The following is a 20,121-nucleotide window of genomic DNA, read 5'->3' as shown; positions in this document are numbered from 1 at the left end:
CCTAGATCATAGAGCAAAGGGCAGACTGGCTTCAGCAAAGGCAGGATCCGGTGTGTCGGAGAGGGCCCCAGCCTGGGACCGCTAGAGGCCAAGGGCCCGCCTCTAAGTCAGCGTGTGACCTTGGGCAAGTCAGCAAGCCTCTCTGGGCCACAGTACCTTGCCTTTAAAATGGGTGGGGGGATCCCCTGTGCTGGGACCCTCCCCCCCCAGATGTTTCGCCAGCATCAATCTTGCTATTGCCGCCAGAGTATTTTATATGCAGCAGGCGTGGAGCCCTCACCAGCGACCCACGCCTATTGATTCTCACTAAAGCTCTTCATGTGGCAGGTCACTGCGGGCTAAATCTGTGCGGAAATTAGGTTTTGAGCGAGGAATACCACGTGATCTGGGAAGCCAAATGGGGAGGGGGCTGCCGGGGGGGGGGGAGTGTGGCAGTGGGGAGAGAGGTTTCATTTAAATCGGGCTCTGGAGAACCCCTACACACCACCCCATCTGTGGGTTCATTCTGGCCAGAGGTTTACTTATTTATTTTGGTCAAATACATTTTCCTGTGTCTCTAAGCACCTGTAGTCTCAGGCAGGGTTACTTGGGTAAATACTGTGTTTTAAAAGCTTCCAAATAAAAAGCTCTATTTTCCTTGATTGCACAATAAATATCCATCCAGCCTGTACCTATGGCTGAGAGGAGGCAGGAGAAAGAATAATTCAGAAATGTCAGCCGCTAAGAAAGTGTCAATATTGAAAGGCACGTCTCTAGGTGATTAATTAAGATCAATGGCCAAAAGAGCCCTCTTATAAAGACGGAACATGATACTGCTAATGAAAATGATTCTAGCCGACAGGCTGCTTCTGATTTCTGGGTGAGTTACGGCCGCTTTTGGAATCTCAGTTTCATTTCTCTGTCACCTCGTGGCCTGTGATGCTCAGAACGGGGTGCCCGTGGGTTCCTGGGAGACACTGAAGTGGAGTGGAGGGGCGGAGGGAGGGGAGAGGAGCAGCCCCCTATCCTAGGGGCTTCAGCACGACAGCTCCATTCTATTCCACGTTGGCTGCTGCGTGTGGAACTTTCTCTGACTTTGATGGCTACAAGTTGAACACCTCTGGACTAAATCATCCTGGGCCCTTCTCCCTTTAGTATTTGGAAAGCCCAAGATGGTCCATTGGCTAAGAAACCCCAAGGCATTCCGGTGGCGAAATGGTTTTAATCCAAAGGCATCATGGCAACACGCTAACCCTGGGATGGGGTCTTCCATGCCAGGTAGCGAGCTCCTGTCCTAGCAAAAGGAAGGGTCTTCCAAGACAGACCACAAAGCCACACGCAGTAGGAGCTGGCACGCACGGAAGCACTTACATTGTCCCAGGCACTTCACCGCTCAGTCCTCAGGGCAACCTGATGAAACGGGTGTTACTCTGCTCTCCAGTTTGCAGAGGGAACACCTCAACATCAGAGAGCTTGGGTAACCTGCCCAAGGCCACACAGCTCCCAAGCCAGGATTGAACCCCAGCAGCCTGATTCCAAATCACTGCTTATAATCTAACACCCCAGAAAACCGCGGAATCTTGTGCTGGAAGGAGACTTGGGGATCCCTGGTCCATCTCTCCCATTTTACAATGGGGGGGGCTGAGACCCAGAGAGGGCAAGGAACTCGCCCAAGGTTCATGCTGAGTTTGTAGCAGAGCACGGTTGAAAGTCAGACTCCCACCTTGAAATCCTGTTTCTTCCCCCCTTCGCCGTGGCCCCACCGGGACAGTCAGGACAGACAGCATGGTTTGGTGGTCAGAAGCTTAGCTCAAGGGCAGGCCACCACCAAGGTGCAGACCCAGCTCTGCCACTGATATGCTGTGTGACACACTGGGCCTCACCAGGATCCCGCTGCTCCACCCCTGAACTGGGAGCGAGAGGTGCACTTATCCTGCAGGGCTGTCAGCAGGACTCAGCAGGACGGTGCGTTCCCATGTGCTATGTTCTCGACAAACTCTAGCTTTTCCGTCCTGGGACAGGGTGACGGGAGGGGGGGGCACAAAATAAAACGGATGATCCTTCTGCTGGATTTGGGACAGGAAACATAAATCCCACCACCCTTCCCCCACTGGCAGCGGGCAGACTGACCACTGCTCCTGTGTCCCCGGTCACCTCGGCTGGGAACACGGGGAGGGAGTAAGAGCAACGAGACCAACCGAAATCGTCGTGTGTCTCTAAAGTCAAGGGTGAATCATCCTCTTGGACTTTCTGTTTGGTTCTGACCTCATGTTAATTTCTAGCTTGAAATAAAATGATATAAAGTGATGTCTCTGCAGTGCCAGGAAAAGGCTAAAAAGTAATTTCAGGTCAGCACCACAATCTGCCCAGTGAGACTGGATCCACTCATGTGCAGAGTCTGGGGGTTTAGGATGCAGAATGGACCTCGTCTTGAGCATCTGAGATCCTGCATTAGACAGTGATCGCCTCTCGAAATGTAAACTGATAGCTTGGCCTCTGTTGGGAGGGAGGAAACTGAGGTTCAGAGAAGTTGAGTAATTTGGCCCTTGTCACACAGCCATGGAGCCGGTTAGGGAAAGAGACAGAGTGAGAAATAGGTCTCCTAACCTCAGGCTTTGCTCAGGTGAGAGTGGGGTGGAGTGGGATGTGAGCCTCTGAGATAGAAGGAAATCATTTGGGCCTTTTGAAGTTCCACCTGCACTTAAATTGAGTGAGAAGATGAAGTGAACAAGCGTGAGGGTGGGTGAGTGAGCAAGCGGGATGTGAGTGGGAGCGAGTGAATGAGGTACGAGTGAGTGGGAATCCGAGGGCTGGAGAGAGAGAGAACAAGGCGAGGAAAAACATTTGGGCCATTTTCAAATTTCCATAATTGAATAAATCAAAACAGATTGTTCTAAGACAGAGGCCATTTTGGACCACATCCCTTACACCAAAGTCAAGCCTAAACGGCTCGCTAGATGCTTTCTCATAACCAATAAAAACAGCAACCGTCATGTTCAGTCATAATTAGGATTCTCGAGCACCAATGATGAACTAGGTATAATTAATGCCCACTTTCCAGCTAAGGCTATGAGGCTTGGCGATGGGAAGTCACGGGGTCCCCACAACTCCCCACCCAAGCGGTTCCTGGAATAAGGAAGCCGGAACACAGCAAAGATCCAGTCAGCAAGCTTCTTGTGGGAGCACCATGTGCCTAAGAACTGTCCCCCCGAGACAGGGCTGCTCTTGGCTGTGCGCAGGACGGAGAAGGAAGGTACTCAGGAGCGGGGAGTCAGACAGCATGTTCCCAAGCTCGCTGCCCCACAAGGCAAAGCTGATGCCCACCTTTGCGGGAGTGCCTGGTGCCAAAACCAGTAGGTTTGGCTACTGGGAACAGCAGTCGCCACCCGGCCTGGCGCCTGTCCTTGACTGGCCGGAGGAATGCCCTGCTCTTCCATGCAAGCCAAGCCTTGCTGCACAGGGAGGAGGGCACTGCCAGCCAGAGAACTCCCATCTCCTACCCCAACATCAGCAAAGGAAGCACTGGGTCCACGTGGCCATATCTCAGTAGCCACCGAGTCCCTCCTTCCAGTGGGCCTGAGGTGACATCACCAGGCCAGCTGTGCTCTGCCAACCATCCACGGCCATCAGGCCTGCTGGGCACTTTCTAATTATAGTCTTATCCTAGCCCCAAAACAATCCTTTGAGGTGGGTGCTACTCTTCTCACTTTACAAATGAGTAAACCGAGGCTTGGGGAGACTAAATAGCTCATCCAAAGTCACCCAGAGAGTAGGTTTAGGCAGAGTCACGACTGAACCCCAGCCTGACCAGGCGACCTCTGCTCCCTCTCACTCGCCTATCACTCACCTGCAGAGCCCTTCTCTCTGGCGCAGGCTGGCTGTCCCAGAGGGCAGCATTTCGTCGTGAGTTCCAAACGCAAACCCGAACAAAGACCCTGAGGCAGAATGGCAGAGAGGCTCATCCCACGTAAGGAGGGCGGCTGCAGCTCGTTCCCAGCCCATTCTTGCCACACAGGGGTTTTATCAGAGAGTGAACAAGCTCAGAGAGGTCTAGTTCCTTGCCCAAGGTCACAGAGCGAGGCTGTAGCATAGCTGGAACTTGAACTTAACTCCCCATTTTTAACCCAAGTCTCTTTGCCTCCACCCCATGGGGCCTCTCACAACCAATTAGGAACCACTGGAAAAGCCAGAAACATGATGGTAACCATCTCAAACCTATCACGTTTGTTTTGTTTCCTCCTACTAAGTAGTCAACAGTGGAGACGGCGCCCAGGCTGGCTGCGGGCGGAGGTCTCAGCGCTGAGGAGGCTGCGGCCAAGGGCAGGCCGGCGGCCTTCTCACGTTGATCCCTGCCGATAAGACGGAGATTTCCCCTAACGCGGCTGAGACTGGTGACCCGCCATCGCTGCAGATTGCCCTCTTCCGAAGCGATGACACACACAATCCCAGGGGGAGACTCCGAAGGCAAGTCCAGCAGCAGCCCAGGAGACCTCTGGTGTCTTTCGGCTTTCTGTCTTTATTAACATTTGCAGAAAACCTCACAGTGTGTTTGGTTGCAAATGAAAACCAAGCAATCTCATTTTCTCCCTTCAACCAGGCCAGATGGTCCCCCTTCTTGTTCTTCGACCCTCACTTGATACTAGAAATTTAAAAAAAAAGGGGGGGGGGGAGCTGAAAGTTCCCTAACATCTGCAAATCTGCCTTTTGAGACCATTTTGAACAAAATGTGTCCAAAATGGGTCCTCGGGCCATTACAAGGGCATTATTTCCTCCGTCAGGACCGCTTTATCTTCCCTTCCAATGTCTCTTCCTTCCACGGGGCTTCGGGGCTCCCAGGGGTGGCGAGGAAGGTGCCCCGCAGGACTCCCCCACGGGCTGGGCAGCGAAGGCAGGACGGCACACAGGACTAACATCCTTGGGAGACTCTGGCTCCTCCCAGAGGCGGCAAAACGTGTGGACTAACTAGCCCCTGCACACCTCTTCCCACGAGGTCCGCCTCACCCCTCTCCCCAAACTGCTGCAGCTTCGCCCGCTGTTCCTGACTTAATCCCGCTGCTCCTTGCCCCACAGATACAGGCATCGGCATTGTGGCCTTCGACCTGGCATTCACTTCAGACACAGCCCGTGGTGACTCCTTAAGGCAGGCAGAACCCGCACACACGCACCTGTGTGCACATACACGCATCACCAGCTCCTGAATTTTTTGGGGGGTGGGGTGGGGGGGGAAGTGCTAACTTTGTTCACAGCCTCTGTGAGCTGACAGAAGAGTCCAGTGAGCTAAGATGATCCGCCACTCCCCACAGGACACTCTTACAATCAGTGTTTTCTAAGGAATCTCTCCAGGTACCAAGGCGGACTCTGGCCTTGGGGCATCAGGTGGCGTCTGTAGTGTGACGGCCAGGAACCCTGCCAGGACCAGGAAGAGAGGGCCTCTGGCAGAGGGAGTCTGTGCGGCAGGAAAAGACAGCTCTCTGGGTGCTGGACAGGCCCTGTCCTCCGCCACTCAGCGCGGTAAGAGGACCACCTGAGTCACTCGCACAAGGGCACCACCTGGTAAGACCAAGAGAAGGAAGCGCTCCGTGTCCTCAGAGGGAGAGACAGAGGGAGCTCTGGGAAGAAGCGCGGGAGATGATAGGAGTGGGCAGAGGGCTCAGCCCGAGTCTGCTCTAAGATGCAGAAAAGCCCCCATTGTGCAGTGTTGGGCTGGATGGTTAGACACTCTCTGGGGGTGTGCCACCGTCAGCCTCAGCTCCTCAGTAAAAGTCCAGTGCACACATGGGAGAAGGAAAGAAGGAGTCAATGCCTATACCAAGCAACACCAGGAGCCCCTTCCTGCATTCAACAGAGCTCAGAGGCCAAAAGCCCCTCAGCATTGAAAAGGCTGGGTCTTCCCATGGTTGGGCAGACCCTTCCAGTTACTCCTGCGCTCCTCCACCACGGGGGTGAGGGACAGAATTCCATGATCTCAGAAAAGCAGGTTTCCCTACCATAGAGTGGGTTTTAAAATTCTCACCCCAGTCGGGTTGCGAGGCATCCAATGAGGTGCGGTTTGTGGGTCCAGCACACACATAGGAGAACCCTGCTGTGCTTCTGGGGAGACGCAGGGGGGGAGAGAGCCCACGTGGCAGGGCTAGGTCACCCCACACCCGGCACGAGGCTACACAGGCCCTTGATCCAGCCTTCACTGTCCCTCTTTCCAGACTGGGAAACTGAGGCTCGAAACCTCACTCACTTACTTAACACCCCCATTCAAATGTCATTTGGACTCTCAGGTGCCTTGGGATCCCTTTCTTCTAGAAGAGCATTTAATTTTAATCTCATACATTTCTCACCAACAGACATGCACAAACTCATGCAGACAACTTTAATATATTATTATTATCATCATTACTGTTTTGCCAGAAGGACCCCATCCGTGAGCTCTTTTCTCTCTCTCCGCTCTCAGGCAAACATACGCATGTACCTCTCAACTCGTTATAGCAGTGTTTAAATACTGGTTGGGCCACTTAGAAACAAAAATTGCCCATTATTTAAACTCAATTACATAGCAACCACTTTTTTTTAAAAAAATGTATTTTTATTTGAGCTCATTGTGCAGCAGCAAATCATCAGACACTTTTCTTTCTTCAAATTATTTTGAAAAGGGGAAAATTAACAAATGAAAGGGAGGAAACATTATGCGTATCATCCTGGCTATTGAAAATAATGCTGACGGATTTTCCTCCTTTGCTCTTAATTTATTTAAACAACACCCCCATTTCCATCAACAACCTCGCTTGGGCTTCCTGAGTGTTCCTGAGCGCTCTTCTCCAGGGAATGCAAAGCTTTTTGGTCACAGTCCCTGGTCGAGACTTCAAGGGGAGACTCTATAGAGTCAGAAGGGGACCCGGAGAACAAGCTGTCCCACTCCCCTCCCCAGTGTGTCCATGTCAGAAGCTCAAGCAGAAACGAGAGCTAGTTCAAGCCGAAGCAGAACTAGGTTCTAAACTCTGCCTGTCTGGACCTCAGCCCAGTGCTCTCCCCATCGCTTCAGTTGGGGAGCACTAGGGACAGCAATTCACGGGACGCGTCTAGGCTGTGATCCAGCTCTCCTTAGCAGCACCCCCCCCCAGCCCACTCCCCCAATTCCATGGTTTTACCACATTCTCAGGCTTCATGGGGCCCATCAGGCTCTGAGGTTGACGCCCAGTGACCCCCTCTGGTCCCTGGGCTCAGAGGAGGGAAGCTCCCCCCTGTGGCCCCAGCTCAAGCCCCTGCGCTACACACTGGCCCGAACCCCACCCCGCTCAGCGCCACACAGCACAGCACAGCCGGCAGGCAGGGCCTCAGAGTCGCCCTGTTTGCCTTGGCTCCGCAGCCTGCTTCCTCAGCAAGAAGCCACTGGAAAGGAAAATAAAACAACAACAGGAAGCCCTTTGATCTGCCAGCAGGCAGCCCAGGAGGAAGGTGGAAATCACCCTCTGCCATTACCTGCTGGCTTCCCTCTCCCAAGTTCTCTGCAAAGGGCCCGGGGTTCTTTCACTGGTCTGTGCACCTGGGTCCCCTGAGAGATGAAAGGGTTGAAGTGACATCTGTGAGGGGCCAAGTCACTGTAGAAGAGAAGAGATGGTCATTGACCCAGCTAGCCACTCCCCAACAGGTGGTCTCCACAGGCTGGGGAGCATCAGGAAAGAGGTATGTGCAAGAAAGGTCTTCCCGTCTGTCACTCGGGGCCTCGGGCCAAGCATCACGGCTATCCACTTAGCAACACTAGGCATCCTCATGAAAGGGTGTGCGAAGTAAGAGACAGGAGAGGTGGGCATATCCCATACCCCGTGCAGCGGGGGGGATTCAGCCGGTTTGCCCCGGTTCGGCAGAACCGATACCTAATTTTTTGTCGAGTTTGGTGAACCGGTTGTTAGAATGGCACTTGTCATCAGGGTTCTCTCTAAGGTGGGCGCCTGGGCAGCTGCCCAATGTGGAAATCACAAATAGACATTCCTTATTCTTTTTTAATGTTCATCTGTGCAACAGCATGTTCTAAGCGCCCGTAGGAATATCCATTCCATCCATAGTTGAAAAAAATTCCAAGTGAGGACACCAGTCAAGAAGCAATATGGAAGTATCTTAAATAACAGTTTTATTGTTTTTCATCAGGTATTATTTAATACTTTTTCATTAATATTTTAAAACTCATAATCTAGTTTTGTGTACCTCTTTTATTGTTCTTCTTTAAGTATTAAATGAATGAAATAATAAACTACCTTTCGGTATATCAGGGTTTGTTTTAATACTTAAAACTTATGAGGGCAGAGAACCAGTTGTTAAATTATTTGAATCCCACCACTGACCCCGTCGTCCTCCCTGAAGGCCCCCACTGCCTCAGGAAACAGTTCTGCTCACTCTGGTAGCCCCTACTCAAGCCCCCTTCCGTCTCTTGGCCTGAAGACAGGCTAGGATCTGGATGGTGATGTCCCCAGGAGTAACCCTCCGCCCATTAGAGATGGAAGTTAGTGGCCACTTGCTGGGGTGACTCTGAGGTGAGCTCCACACCATCCCTGGGAGGGTCCCCAGTGGGAGGGAACCCCAGCTACCCACAAAGATAGGCTCTCACTAGCGTACCTTTGATTGGCTTTCCTCTCCTCCCTGCTCACTCACCCTCGGGGACCAACCTCATTTTTAAACTATTTGCACCCAAATCCTTGCTCACCGTAAGCTTTTGGAGACAACCAGCTGAAACAAGGCAGAAGGGTGTGTGCTAACGCAGAACAAGTGAAAACTCGCAAGATGCAGAGCACAAGGTATGGAAATCACCAGGACCGTAAAACGGAGGGTGCCGTACCGCAGATGTGCTCACTCACAGCCAGAACAATTCCAGAGCGACGGGGAAGCTGCTAACACTGGTTGTCCCTGGGCAAGGACGCTGGGTTAAAGCTGAGAGTCAGGTTCCATTGAATTTGCTTTTGTTCTATTCCCATAGTTTCTGATTATTTTCTTCCCAAGCCTTTCACCAGTCACACATGATTCTTTTCAAAGAGCTTCTGAGAACTGGAAAATCAAATAAGTGACCAGTGTAGGGGGAGAAAATCCTGGACTCAGTCATCTCTCTCACTTCCTGGGGCCTTCTCACTTCCTTCCCACCCCTTTGCGCCCAGGTGAGAGGCCTCTGAGACTTCTGGGTCCTGATTTCTGCCCCCTCTGCATTAAAATACAAACTGGCTCCTAGAACTATGGCCCTGGTGTCCTGCAGAGGAGCGAGCCAGGAAACAGAGCATCTAATAGTCAAGAGTGGGCTCCAGGGGTCGAACCACCAGCATTTTCATTGCTGCACTCCTGCTTACCTGCTGTGTGACCTTAGGCAAGTAACCTAACCTCTCTGTACCCCATTTTTCTCAAGCATAAGATGAAGATAATCATAGTACCAAATTAGAAGGCGTTATAGAAAAATTGTGTCCTCCCCCCCAAATTCGTATGTTAAAGCCCTAACCCCAGTATCTCTGACATGTAACTGTACTTGGAGATAAGGCCTTTAAAGAGATAATTAAGTTAAAATAAGGCTTTAGGGAAGGCCATAATCTAATCTAACTGGTGTCCTCTGAGAAATGATCTAGACACCCAGGAGACGCCAGGGATGAACACACACAAAAGAGAGACCGTGCAAGGACACGAGAAGGTAGCCATCCACAAGCCAAGGAGAGACCTCAGAAGAAACCAAAACTGCTAGCACCTTGATCATGAACTTCTAGCCTCCAAAATAGTAAGAAAATAAATTTGACTGAATTAATTTATTTAATCCTTACAACTCGATAAATTAGGCATTGTTTTTAGTCCCATTTTATGGATGAGAAAGTGAGGCACAGAGAGGCTGAGTGGCTAGCTCAATGCTGCAGAGCTGAGGAGTGATGGAGCTGGGACTGTAAGCCGTCCTATTGGACAAGATCAGACTGGTAAGCGCTGGGCACACGATGAGTGCCCAATACATGTTCGCCACGCCCATTACCCAAAACAGCCTGCAAAAGATGGAGCTGCAGAGGAGAAAATGAAGCAAGGCAACTTCCTGAGCACCTGCCAGGTTCCCAAGACACAGGGGTGAGCCAAGACAGACAAGGACCCTGCCCTCTGGGAACTTAAACTACAGTGAGGGAGATGGACATTAACTAATCACACAGACAAGTCAACAATTGCCCATTAAGGAGGGGACGATGGAGCAATCAGAGTCAACAGGTGGGGATTTGCCCCACTCAAGGAGTCAAGGAGGACTTCCCGGAGGAGGTGATATAGGGGCTGGGATCCAAAGAATGAGGAAGAGTGAGGTAGCTAAAGAGGGAGGGAAAAGCATTGCAGGAAATGTTGGGGAGAGCATACAGAGTGGCCCTGTGTGGGTGGCGGCAAGAGAAGTAAGCAAAGTGACAGGTGGGCTGGAGTCGAGGGAGGCCAGCTTGGATGGGGGAGAGGGCAGAGGCTTCAGGAGAGCCATCTGAACCCAAGTGAGAATCCATCGAAGGATTTCCGGCCAGGCGGCTAACATGATCATGTTACACAACAGATGTTTTCCCTAACAAAGTGTGTAAGTTGAACTTTGAGAAATCAAATTTTATTTTTAAGGCGGTAGGGATCGGCGGGAATCTGAGAGTTCATTTGTCTGTAAATTGAATGAGGACCCTCTCTGCTCCAGCTGGCATTTTACAGCTCTGAGCAGCCTCGAGTGAGGTATACCCGTTAGGCAGTAACCCTGCAGAAGGACTGGCCTCCCTTCCATTTGTTGAAGTGTGGGGAGTTTCAAAGTGCCACATTCACCCCTAAGAGAAACATTTATTCATTTTAAGCTTATTTTATCTTTATTAAAACCCTATATGGTAAAACGGTGGCACAGAGAAGTAATTGTTAAAGGTCAAGATACGTGGCTGAACTGGGATTTGAACCCAGGCTGTTATGATCAGAAGCCACATCCCTAATCCTCAATGGTATCGTGCCCCCTCTGCTTTCACTGCGTGGGGCTGAGGCTGCATGTCTGAACCCTCTGAGCCCCCAAGCTCCCCTTGGGCCCCCTTGGGATGGGCTCTGGAGCTGGGAACCATCTGTTTTCCCTCCTAGACCCCCTCCTTATGCAGAAATGCCCAGATGCTGCCCTGGAGAGAGAAGCCCAACTTGCAAGTGACAGTGATTTCCAGCAGTAAAGGTGAACCCAGGATAAATAGTACGTGAGAACAATGCATCTCACCCAGAGACTCTCAACCCGAGGGGAGACGGAGATGGCGGACACCTTCTGGCAAGACACGGGGAAAGAATGAAGGCAAGTGGGGCCTTTCATACAGTCGTTTCAGATCATTATTTCTAGAAAACATTCTACCTGCAATTGGCTACGATTCCTATACGTTGCTGTCTATACACTGCTGTTTCCTGAGCCCAGACTGAACGCCCAGCCCCTTTCCAGGCCTGTCAGGAAGGAGCAAACAGACAACAGCATCTGACAAATGCTTGGCTGTGGATGAAGCGTGTGGATGCAGACGTTTACCTCCGTTAATGCTCATAACCAGGCCACGTGGTAGGAGAAATCCCTACTTCATGGATAAGAAAACTGAAATGAACAGAGATTGATTTACCAATCATTTACTAGGTATATAGTTATATGAATGTGGGCACATTACTTCACGTCTTTGGGTGGGTTTTCTTGGTTGTAAAATGGGGCAATGATAGTACGCACCTGTTACGAGTTGAACTGTGAACCCCTACAAGACATGCTGAAGTTCTACCTCCTGGTACCTGTGAAAGTGAGCTTATTTGAAAGAGGGTCTTTACAAATGGAATCAAGTTAAGATGAGAGCATTAGACTCCAATCCAATAAGACTGATGTCCTCATAAGAGAAAAGACAGACACAGGGGGGTACCATGTGATGGCAGAGGAAGAGATGGGATGGGTGTGTCCACTAGCCAAGGAACAGCAAGGATTGCCAGTAGCCACCAGAAACACGAAGGAACGAGGAAGCCCTGTCGACACCTTGTTCTGGATTCCCAGCCTCCAGAACTGGGAGAAAATAAATGTCTGTTTTGTTAAGCCCCCAGTTCGTGGCACTTGTAACAGCAGCACTGGGAAACTAATACACCAGCTCATGGGGCTACTGGGCTGGTCCAGGCCCCGCCCCCATGTTTTAGGTGGCAGGGCTGCAGAAGCTGCTGAGGTCTGGGGACAAGAGTGAATGAGGTGTTTCGGGGACCCTGTGGTGTCGGACTCACAGACCTGGCTGGGCTGTATGCCTGCCAGCAATTCCCCGAGAAGCCAGGGGTCAGTGGTGCCTCCCTCTAGTGTCTTAGCAGCAGCAGCAGTGGAAGGTCAGCCTCTGCAGTATTCAGAAACAAGGGGCCATTATACCCAGGGGGACAATGGGTCACCTTAGAACCAACCTCTCCCAAAGACCACTCCCCTCTGGTTTCCTGTGGGTGCTTTCAGGGGAACGGTTCATCTCTATTATTCTGAAGCTGTTTACTTTTCGGCTGGAGAAGCACCTCATCCCTTTGGGGGCTTAGAACCACCAGCAGATGAACGAGCGTCCCAGGCCTGCCCTCCTGGTAGGAGCCCTAAATGTCAGGCGCCAAGTGGCGGTGGGGCTGCTCCCCCAGGAGGCTGAGAGGCACTTGGCCAGCAAGCGCACTGCAATATGTCCCGGCCAGAGGGACAGCAGCATGGGAGGGGGCCTCTCTCAGCAGCACCCCCAGGCCCTGCGCCCACAATGGCAATTAGACATGAAAAGATGGGCCTAAATCCAAGGGCCAGCGCTCCAAATTCTTCTCCCATTTCAAATAGAAGCCTTATTAGTTCAACATGATAGCTTAGCCGAGGCCATGGGGGATGGGAGCCCAGTCTTTCTTCATCCAACATTACGGGTGGGTGCGCTGAGCTGCGTCTAGCCTCCCGTCAGCACTGGTCCCTTGCCAAGGCATGTCTTCCTTCTTCCTCAATAGGGAGAGGAGAGATATGCAAACATGTTGACACCTACTATGACGTTGACCCCCGGCACCTGTTTAGCTTTATAGCTTTCCTCTATTCTTCCCATTTTACGGAGGAGAGCAGTGAGGCTCAGAAGGATGAACAAGTTCCAAGGAGAAGAGTCAGGATTCAAACCTAGGTCTGGCCATCTTATTGTCCACAGAAAAATAAGGCTGGAGACCCTCATCAGGACCCCTCTTCTTCCCTGCCCAATCCCACAAGGGCGAGCACGGGGCTGCGCAGAGGGGACAGGTAACATATGTATCCTCATGTGCCATTTGGGGGGCACCCCAAAGCTTGCATGCACAGCAGTTCCCAAAGCAGTGTATGTGGTGCCCAAACCCCTGTGGCTCTCACTATGAACAGCTAAAGCTGATTGCTCTCACCTGACGACCTGCGCTTCTCCCCCAGCTTCCAGATGGTTCCTGCAGCCTCCCCTCCCCAGCCCTTTCTTCTCCTGCCCCAGGCACACACAGAGGATGAATACAGACGCTCCACACTATTAGGGTAGGGGACAGTGAAGTAAGACAAAAGAAAGTTCTGGAGGATTCTGGAAGAAGTTTTCCAAGTAGTAATTTTCAAAAGCCAAAGGAGATCATGGGAGCAATGGGCTGAAGGCCAAGGGCCTGGCTTTGTGTTTTTGCTGTGTATTCATTCACTCGCCAGTCCCTTGGCCTCCCTGAGCACCCCTCCCTCCAGAGCATTATGGGTACTATATGGTCTGCCCATGTACATACCCAAAGATCATTTCCATGTAGCAGTCTATAAGCTATAAAGAGCAATGTACATCAGGGATTATAAGAAAAGGAAGCTTCCATGTTTAAAGGACTCCATACTAGTTCTATACTAGAAGTTTTAAACGCATCATCTCAATTAATCCTCTATTCAGGAAATGGAAACGCAGGGAGTTAGTGCTCAGCAAATATGCACTAGCTTCCTTATAGTCTCAGCCACCCCTGCAGCTGGTTGGGGGCCAGCTGTCTGTTCTGATCAAGGTACTGGACCTGCAGTGACGATGTGTGTTGCCTCTTGGCTGAAGCAGTCGAGTGTTAAGTTTGCCTTTTTCACGCCTCTTTTCTCTTCTGCAGCAACTGTGGGTGCCACATAATCTAGAAGGTACAGCTACAAAAATGGTACAGTCTCTATCAGCCTGGGTCCCTGAATAACCATGTGGAGTGGAGATCCGTGTTAGACAAATAATGGGAGAGAGACTCGAACCTGCTGTGTGGAGCCGCTGAGAGTTTGGGGTCATGTGCTGTGGCAGCTAGTGTTACCTGGCTTGGGCAGTATCATTGCTGCTGTTATACTGATTTTCACAGATAAGGAAACCAGAGCTATATAGCCAGTAAGTGGCAGAAACAAGATGCAAATGCAGATCTGTGACTCCAACACACATTCTCCTTAAATTACAGCCTTTGTTGCTTAATAAGATCATTCCCCTCCTGGACGCAGTCTTGCCAAAAAAAACTCCTACCCCTCACTGTCCCCAGGATGGCTGAGAAATCAATGCCGGATGAAAAGAGGGAATCTTGTAAGGCATTCTGAGCCTGGAAGATGATCAAAAGCAGGAAGAAGGAGGTCTGCCTGAATCTCAGGGATGTCTTCCCTGGGGCTTCAGGGCTCACAGGAGGTTTTGATACAAGAGGAAAGATCACATAGCGGTTTAGAGCACAGGATAGGGAATCAGATCAACCTAGGAACACATCCCAGTCCCACTAATTACTCTCTTGATTTTTCTGAGCCTTACTTTCTAATCTGTAAAATGGGGACAATATCTGAACCAACCTTGAGGTTGGAGGTGAGGAAAAGTATTATCTAGCTCCTGGCTGTCAGGGAGCACTCTTCAAAGTGTCTGCCACCATGAAAATCATGACTGAGATGGCTCAGAGCACCCGCCTTGCTGGAGGGAGACCAGCAGAGGTACAACCAGGGAGGACGCCCCAGCCAGGACGGCTGCTAGAGCCCAGAATCTCAAACTGCAGACCTGGCCCGGCCCGCGTCCTTGCAACAGACCCAGGGGCAGAACACGGAGAGAAGCAGGGTCAGCCAGGCATAATGCAACATAGCAGAGGAGCCCAATTATTCATTTTAAAGTCGAAAGTGTCTTCCAGGAGGATGGCCTTTTATTTGGGTGAATCTGGGGGGTTGTGAATCAGCTTAAACTCATTATCTGAACATATGGTCTTTGTACTCCGGTTCAGGGTGGGAAACAAAGGGTGGAAGGAAAGGATGGGCAAATATGAGCTGATGAAATATCATCTCTCAAGTGCCAGAAACCGGGATATTTTCAGTGACGTCAAATTGGGCTTCCTGCCACAGGGATAGGACTATCGTGAGAATACTCACAAGACTTTAACTCAGGAGTCCTCAATGAAGCAGGGGGAAAAGGGAAGAAAACAAAAAAGCAATTTATTTTACGTAGCCTTGTCTTCCATCTCCAACGCAGACACACACACACACACAGTGCCCCAGAAGATCGGAGCTGGGAAGGACCAAAGTTGATCTCCCCACGTCACAGTAACAACAATAACAACGATTGTGATAACAATAACGATTGTGAATATCTACCGAGCATTTACCACGTGCCAGACCCTGTGCTAAGTGTTTTATATGTTTCGTCTCACTGACTATTCACAACAATCTGAAGTAGAATTAGGCATTTGACATATCAGGAAACTGAGACACCAGACATTGAATAGCCTAGGGTTGCAGAGCTAATAATAACTAGGAGAAAGCCAGCATTCAAACTCAGGCAGGCTAACCACCATGCAATGCTGCCTTTACAGAAATAGGGAAACCAACACTCAGAGAGGTGCAGTGACTCACTCAGGGTCCCACAGCTCCATTTGTAACAGGACCAGAGCTAGAACACCAGTCTTGCCAACTCCTGGTTCAGTAACCATTCCACCCCATCCTGTTGCCTCTTAGTCTTCACACACATACACACAACAGTGAACATGTCTCTGCTCATCTCCGAGTCGTTTAAATCACCAATTAAGGCAGCAGTCTGGGGTGCAGACAAGGGGTCAGGGTTGGACCTTAAGTGCCGAGATGAAAGATGAAAAGACCTGCTTTGCCAGCTGCAAACACTGGGGCTCATCGTCTCACTCTCTCTTATTTTAATAAGTGTTTCATTATCTGCTCCCCCTCCCTCGCTCAGAGCGCTGATGCGGGTCCAAGGTGCCAGGCTGTGAGGCAGGAGGAGCCCAAGCTGGCAGGTTGCTCAATGGCATCAGGTTGCAGAAATACCCGCTCAACCCATAATCTGCTCCTGGGAGGCAGGGATGGAGTGGGGGGGGGGGGCAAAGTGCTGGTTTCCAAGGCCCCTCCCTTTGCTGTATTCCAGCTGAGCATGAACAAATGTTCCTGATTTTCTTCTCAAGGGCTGATGAAACAGTCCAGAAGAGCAGCTCTCTGGAAAGAGGGGTCCCTAAAAGGGGTGGCCCAGCCACCGACATGTGCTTCTCCCAGAGAAGGGGAGAGAGTGAGCGCTGGACAGGCATCAGGAGAAAACTGACGCGAGAGCCCGCAGACATATTTGGGACTCCCAGCAGGCACTGACATTACCCCGGCACTAAAAACTGATGGAGGCCAGGGGCCTGGTTCGCTTTGCTATGTAGGGTGGGACAGGAATGGGCAAGACAGCCTGGAGAGGCGCCCTCCACTGGCGCAAAGGCAGAGCAGGGCTGCCTAGCACCCTAAAAGGTTAAAAAGACTCTTCTGCCTTTAAGTTGCAAAGCCCCTTATATCTCCTGGTCCAGCACCCTCATTCCACAGGCTAGGAATGCAGGTTCAAAAGGAGAAAGTGACCCACCGAAGGTCACACTTGATGATCCAGAAGAGCTGGCTTCCGAATGTGCCATTTGCTCCCTTTGCTCCCTTCCCGGCCGTCTCCCAGGAATCTCTGCCGGGAGCCCCTTGCTTTGATACCCTCTGGCACACTTGTCCCTGCCCAGGACCCGTCCTCCAACCCACCCTTCAGACCATTAAGACCTCGTTCAGTAACTCAAGGAGCTGTTTCCAAGCTCACGTGGAATTTTTTCTTGGGTGGCACTTTCTGGATCAATCCAAGGTGTTCTAACTCCAGATGAACTTCTGCTTCTAGAAGGCTGTCAGTCACAGGCTGCATAAAGATATTGCCAAGGGTCAGGCATTTGAAAGTATTTGGGGACAGGGTGACAAGGACACAAAGTAACCAAGACTTGAAATTTTGCTGAATCAGAGATCTCAGAGTTTTTCCGGGAGCAGCTGAGTCTACTACACAGGACATGCTAAGCTGAAACCTGGATGTCAGCAGCCCCGGGGTCTCAGTTCCCTCTTCTCTTCAGGGCACGTGGGGAGGCGGGGACAGAGAGAATGGGTGGAACACAGGAGCTGCCGGCCCTCGGGCCCTGTGCTCATACCCAGGTTCCAAGGGCAGGGCTGACTGTTCCGGGCAGGATTCCCTCCTCAGAAAAACAAGTCACTAAAAACAAAACCGAAAAACCCTTTTGTTTTCTGGCCCGTGGAATGTCTTGAAGACACATCCAGAGACAGCGGCTCCTCCACCCTTTCCTCTGTCCCTGCACTCCTCCTCCTCTTCTATTCAAAATAAAAATCCTGCTGATCTCTCTTCAGGGCAACTCTGTCCTGAAGCATGTTGGGAGCATCCAGCAAAAACACTGGGTGGGCTACACGGAAAGCAAGAACCTCAACTCTCAGGGTCCTCCCCGTTTCCATCACCTCCACAGGGCACTCAGGGGACACAGGTGGCAGCGGGGGGTGGGGGGGCTGCCCAACGAGCACAATTTCTAGTCAAGAGAAGGATGAAAACTTCCTCGGCCACCGCAGTCTTTCAGTTGGGGTGCAGGGGGGAGGGAGGAAATGAAAGAAAAAGAGGCAACAGACCCTTCAGTGTCCCTTCAATGTTGAACAACCCCACACATGACAATGTAGACACTCTTCACAGACGCCAGCAGCCACCTTGCTCCCTGAGGCATCAGCAGGGACACAAAGACTCAACACACAGGGTACCTGAGGTCCAACCAGGGCAAGCACAGCAGGTTTCCACCAATAATTGTGAAATGACCAAATAAATGCGGCCTGTAGACCACAGATTGGGGAGAAGGAAGGGGCTCCTATTGACTGAGAAATTACCATTTAAGCCTGGACTCCGTAAGTCTTTAAGGGTCCCCCACATGCCCACCTTGTGCCTCCAGTTTATTTGCGCCCAGAGAGAGTATGGATAGGAGAGGATATGACATACCGGAAGACCCAGATCCAGGGAACAAAGGTACAACTTTTACAAAGAGGGTACATTCAGAGGTTTGGGTTTCAGACTACAAAGAAACCTCAAAAAAGTTAATTTGCCCATTCATTTTCTCCACACGAATTTGCTGTTAGTGTACAGTTTGTCTCGTTTTTGTTTTTCTAGCCATGACATTTTTATTCACCAATACACTCTGCCAACCGCCCTCCCCCTTCAAGAAAAACCACCTCCTGACAGCCAAGCTTTCTAGCACACGATGCCGTTACAACTGAGGCACCCCAGCCTCATACTGGAACCTCTCCCCCAGTCTGGCTGTGCGGTGGGGTGCTCCTTCCTGCGGGGCCCCGCTTCTGTTAGAGGGTCTGTGGTTGGCTGTCATGGATTTCGGTACATTTATCTCAAAGGAACCAGGACTCGCCTTCCTATGGGTGAAAAGGCCAGGGAAGGGCGCCCCCTGGCGTGAACCAACTCACCTCAATCCGGCCGAGTCCCAAAGCCGGCGTGAACCCACCCGAGCCCGCCAGCTCTCCAAGCGGCCTCCCATTACACCCCCTAAATCTGGACATACCTGAGCTTCGGGTCCTCCGAGCACCTTACAGAATCTCTGCTTCCCCAAACTGCACGCACCGTGTAGGGAATTATGGAAAGGGTGGCGCCCCGAAGGAAAGGGTGGCGCCCCCGTCCCGCCCCGCTGCCAGGGACCCCGAAAGCGGTAGGCTCTCAGTGCCCCTGATGGGCCCAGTAACCCGCCCAGCTCAGATCTTCGCTCTTAATCCCTACCTGCCCTCCTACAGAGTGGCGTGGCGAGCACACCCTCCCTCAGGGGGCAGCCCACGCTGAGACCCCAACCTCGTAACCACACCTGCCACCCTCCGCTGTTCCCCTGGAGCCCCACACTCACCCATCCAGGGCTCTCAGAGCCGACCGGCGCTGCACCTGTCCGCGGGGAAGCCTCAGCCCTCGGCGGATTCCGAGCAGGGATTAGAAGCGAGCACGTCTCCCCTGGCCCCTCCCCATGCTGGTTTAAGTAAAACTTGGTTCCAGGGCTTCCCTGGGACCGTCTTGCGATCCCCCCAATTCTACCCCTACCCCACCCACCGTGCCCAACAATCTCCCAGGAGGAGCGCGCGTGGAGTCTCCAAGTCCCCGGGCGTAGCGGCGAGACGCACTGAGTAAAAGATGCCGAGCCCCCTACCTTTCAGGGGCAGCAGCCGGACCCCGCGCCAACTCCCGGCCGCGGGGGAAACTTTCCCCGGGCAGATAGGCGCTCTCGCAACTTGCAGGGCGCCTGCTGCCTTCCTGGCGGCGGCGTGTCTGGGGACGCGCTGGCGCGCGGTGGCGGCGACCGCGGCGGCTGCGCTCGCTCGGGGTTCGGGCGGCCTCGCGCGACTCCGCTGTGGACCGCTCCACGCTACGTCCGCCTCGCAGCCTGGAGCCCCCGAGATGCCGGCGGCAGCTGCAGCCGCCAGTCCGCCCGCCCGCCGGCCCCACCTCCCAACCACCGCTCGGTCCCTCCCTCTCTCCCGCGCCCCCTCCCCTCCCCAAACCTCCTCCCCTTCGTGAAGTCTCCAGTCGCCGCCACCACTGCTGCCTTGGCGGCCTCCGTGAAGGCACGTCTCCTCCGGCGGGCTGCCCGTTGCCTCCTCCCTGCCTTGGTCTCCGCCTTCAGTCTTGCGTCCAGGCCTTGCTCTGGGGGTGGGATGGGGGGGGGGAGAACTGGGGCCAACTTCTGCCCCTCTCTTCTTCCTTAGCACCCTGTCCGCCTCCTGTCTCTGCTTATGGGCCCACTTTGGTTGAGGACGTGGGCAGAATGGCACGCTAAACTTGGAGTATTTGTTCCAAGGCAACTGCCCCCTTGACCCAACTGCAGGGTTGAAAGGGGGTGACCCTTCCATCCGGACGTTGCTCCGAGGCTTCCCGGTTACCTGGT

General features: G+C 52.2%; 1 protein-coding gene across 7 annotated transcripts in view; it reads right to left on the bottom strand.

Annotated features, from left to right (window-relative positions):
• The window catches only part of TSPAN18 (tetraspanin 18), a 180,379-nt gene extending 160,715 nt beyond the window's left edge, over positions 1-19,664 (bottom strand). For 2 of the 7 annotated variants that reach the window (XM_066251335.1, XM_066251338.1), the window contains exon 1: positions 19,387-19,664. Coding sequence is in view for 1 of the 7 variants with exons in the window: in XM_066251330.1 (XP_066107427.1) it covers positions 19,093-19,096 (4 nt within the window). In the remaining 6 variants the exon portion in view is untranslated. Of the gene's footprint in view, positions 1-18,759; positions 18,779-19,092; positions 19,191-19,386 lie in introns of those variants that run through there. The other 5 variants (XM_066251331.1, XM_066251332.1, XM_066251330.1 and 2 more) reach the window with 4 other exon arrangements.
• Positions 19,665-20,121: the final 457 nt, after the last annotated feature.

This window comes from Saccopteryx bilineata, chromosome 1 (assembly GCF_036850765.1).
Source record: "Saccopteryx bilineata isolate mSacBil1 chromosome 1, mSacBil1_pri_phased_curated, whole genome shotgun sequence".
NCBI classification, from domain to species: domain Eukaryota; kingdom Metazoa; phylum Chordata; class Mammalia; order Chiroptera; family Emballonuridae; genus Saccopteryx; species Saccopteryx bilineata.
This window is presented reverse-complemented; position numbering and strand designations above follow the sequence as displayed.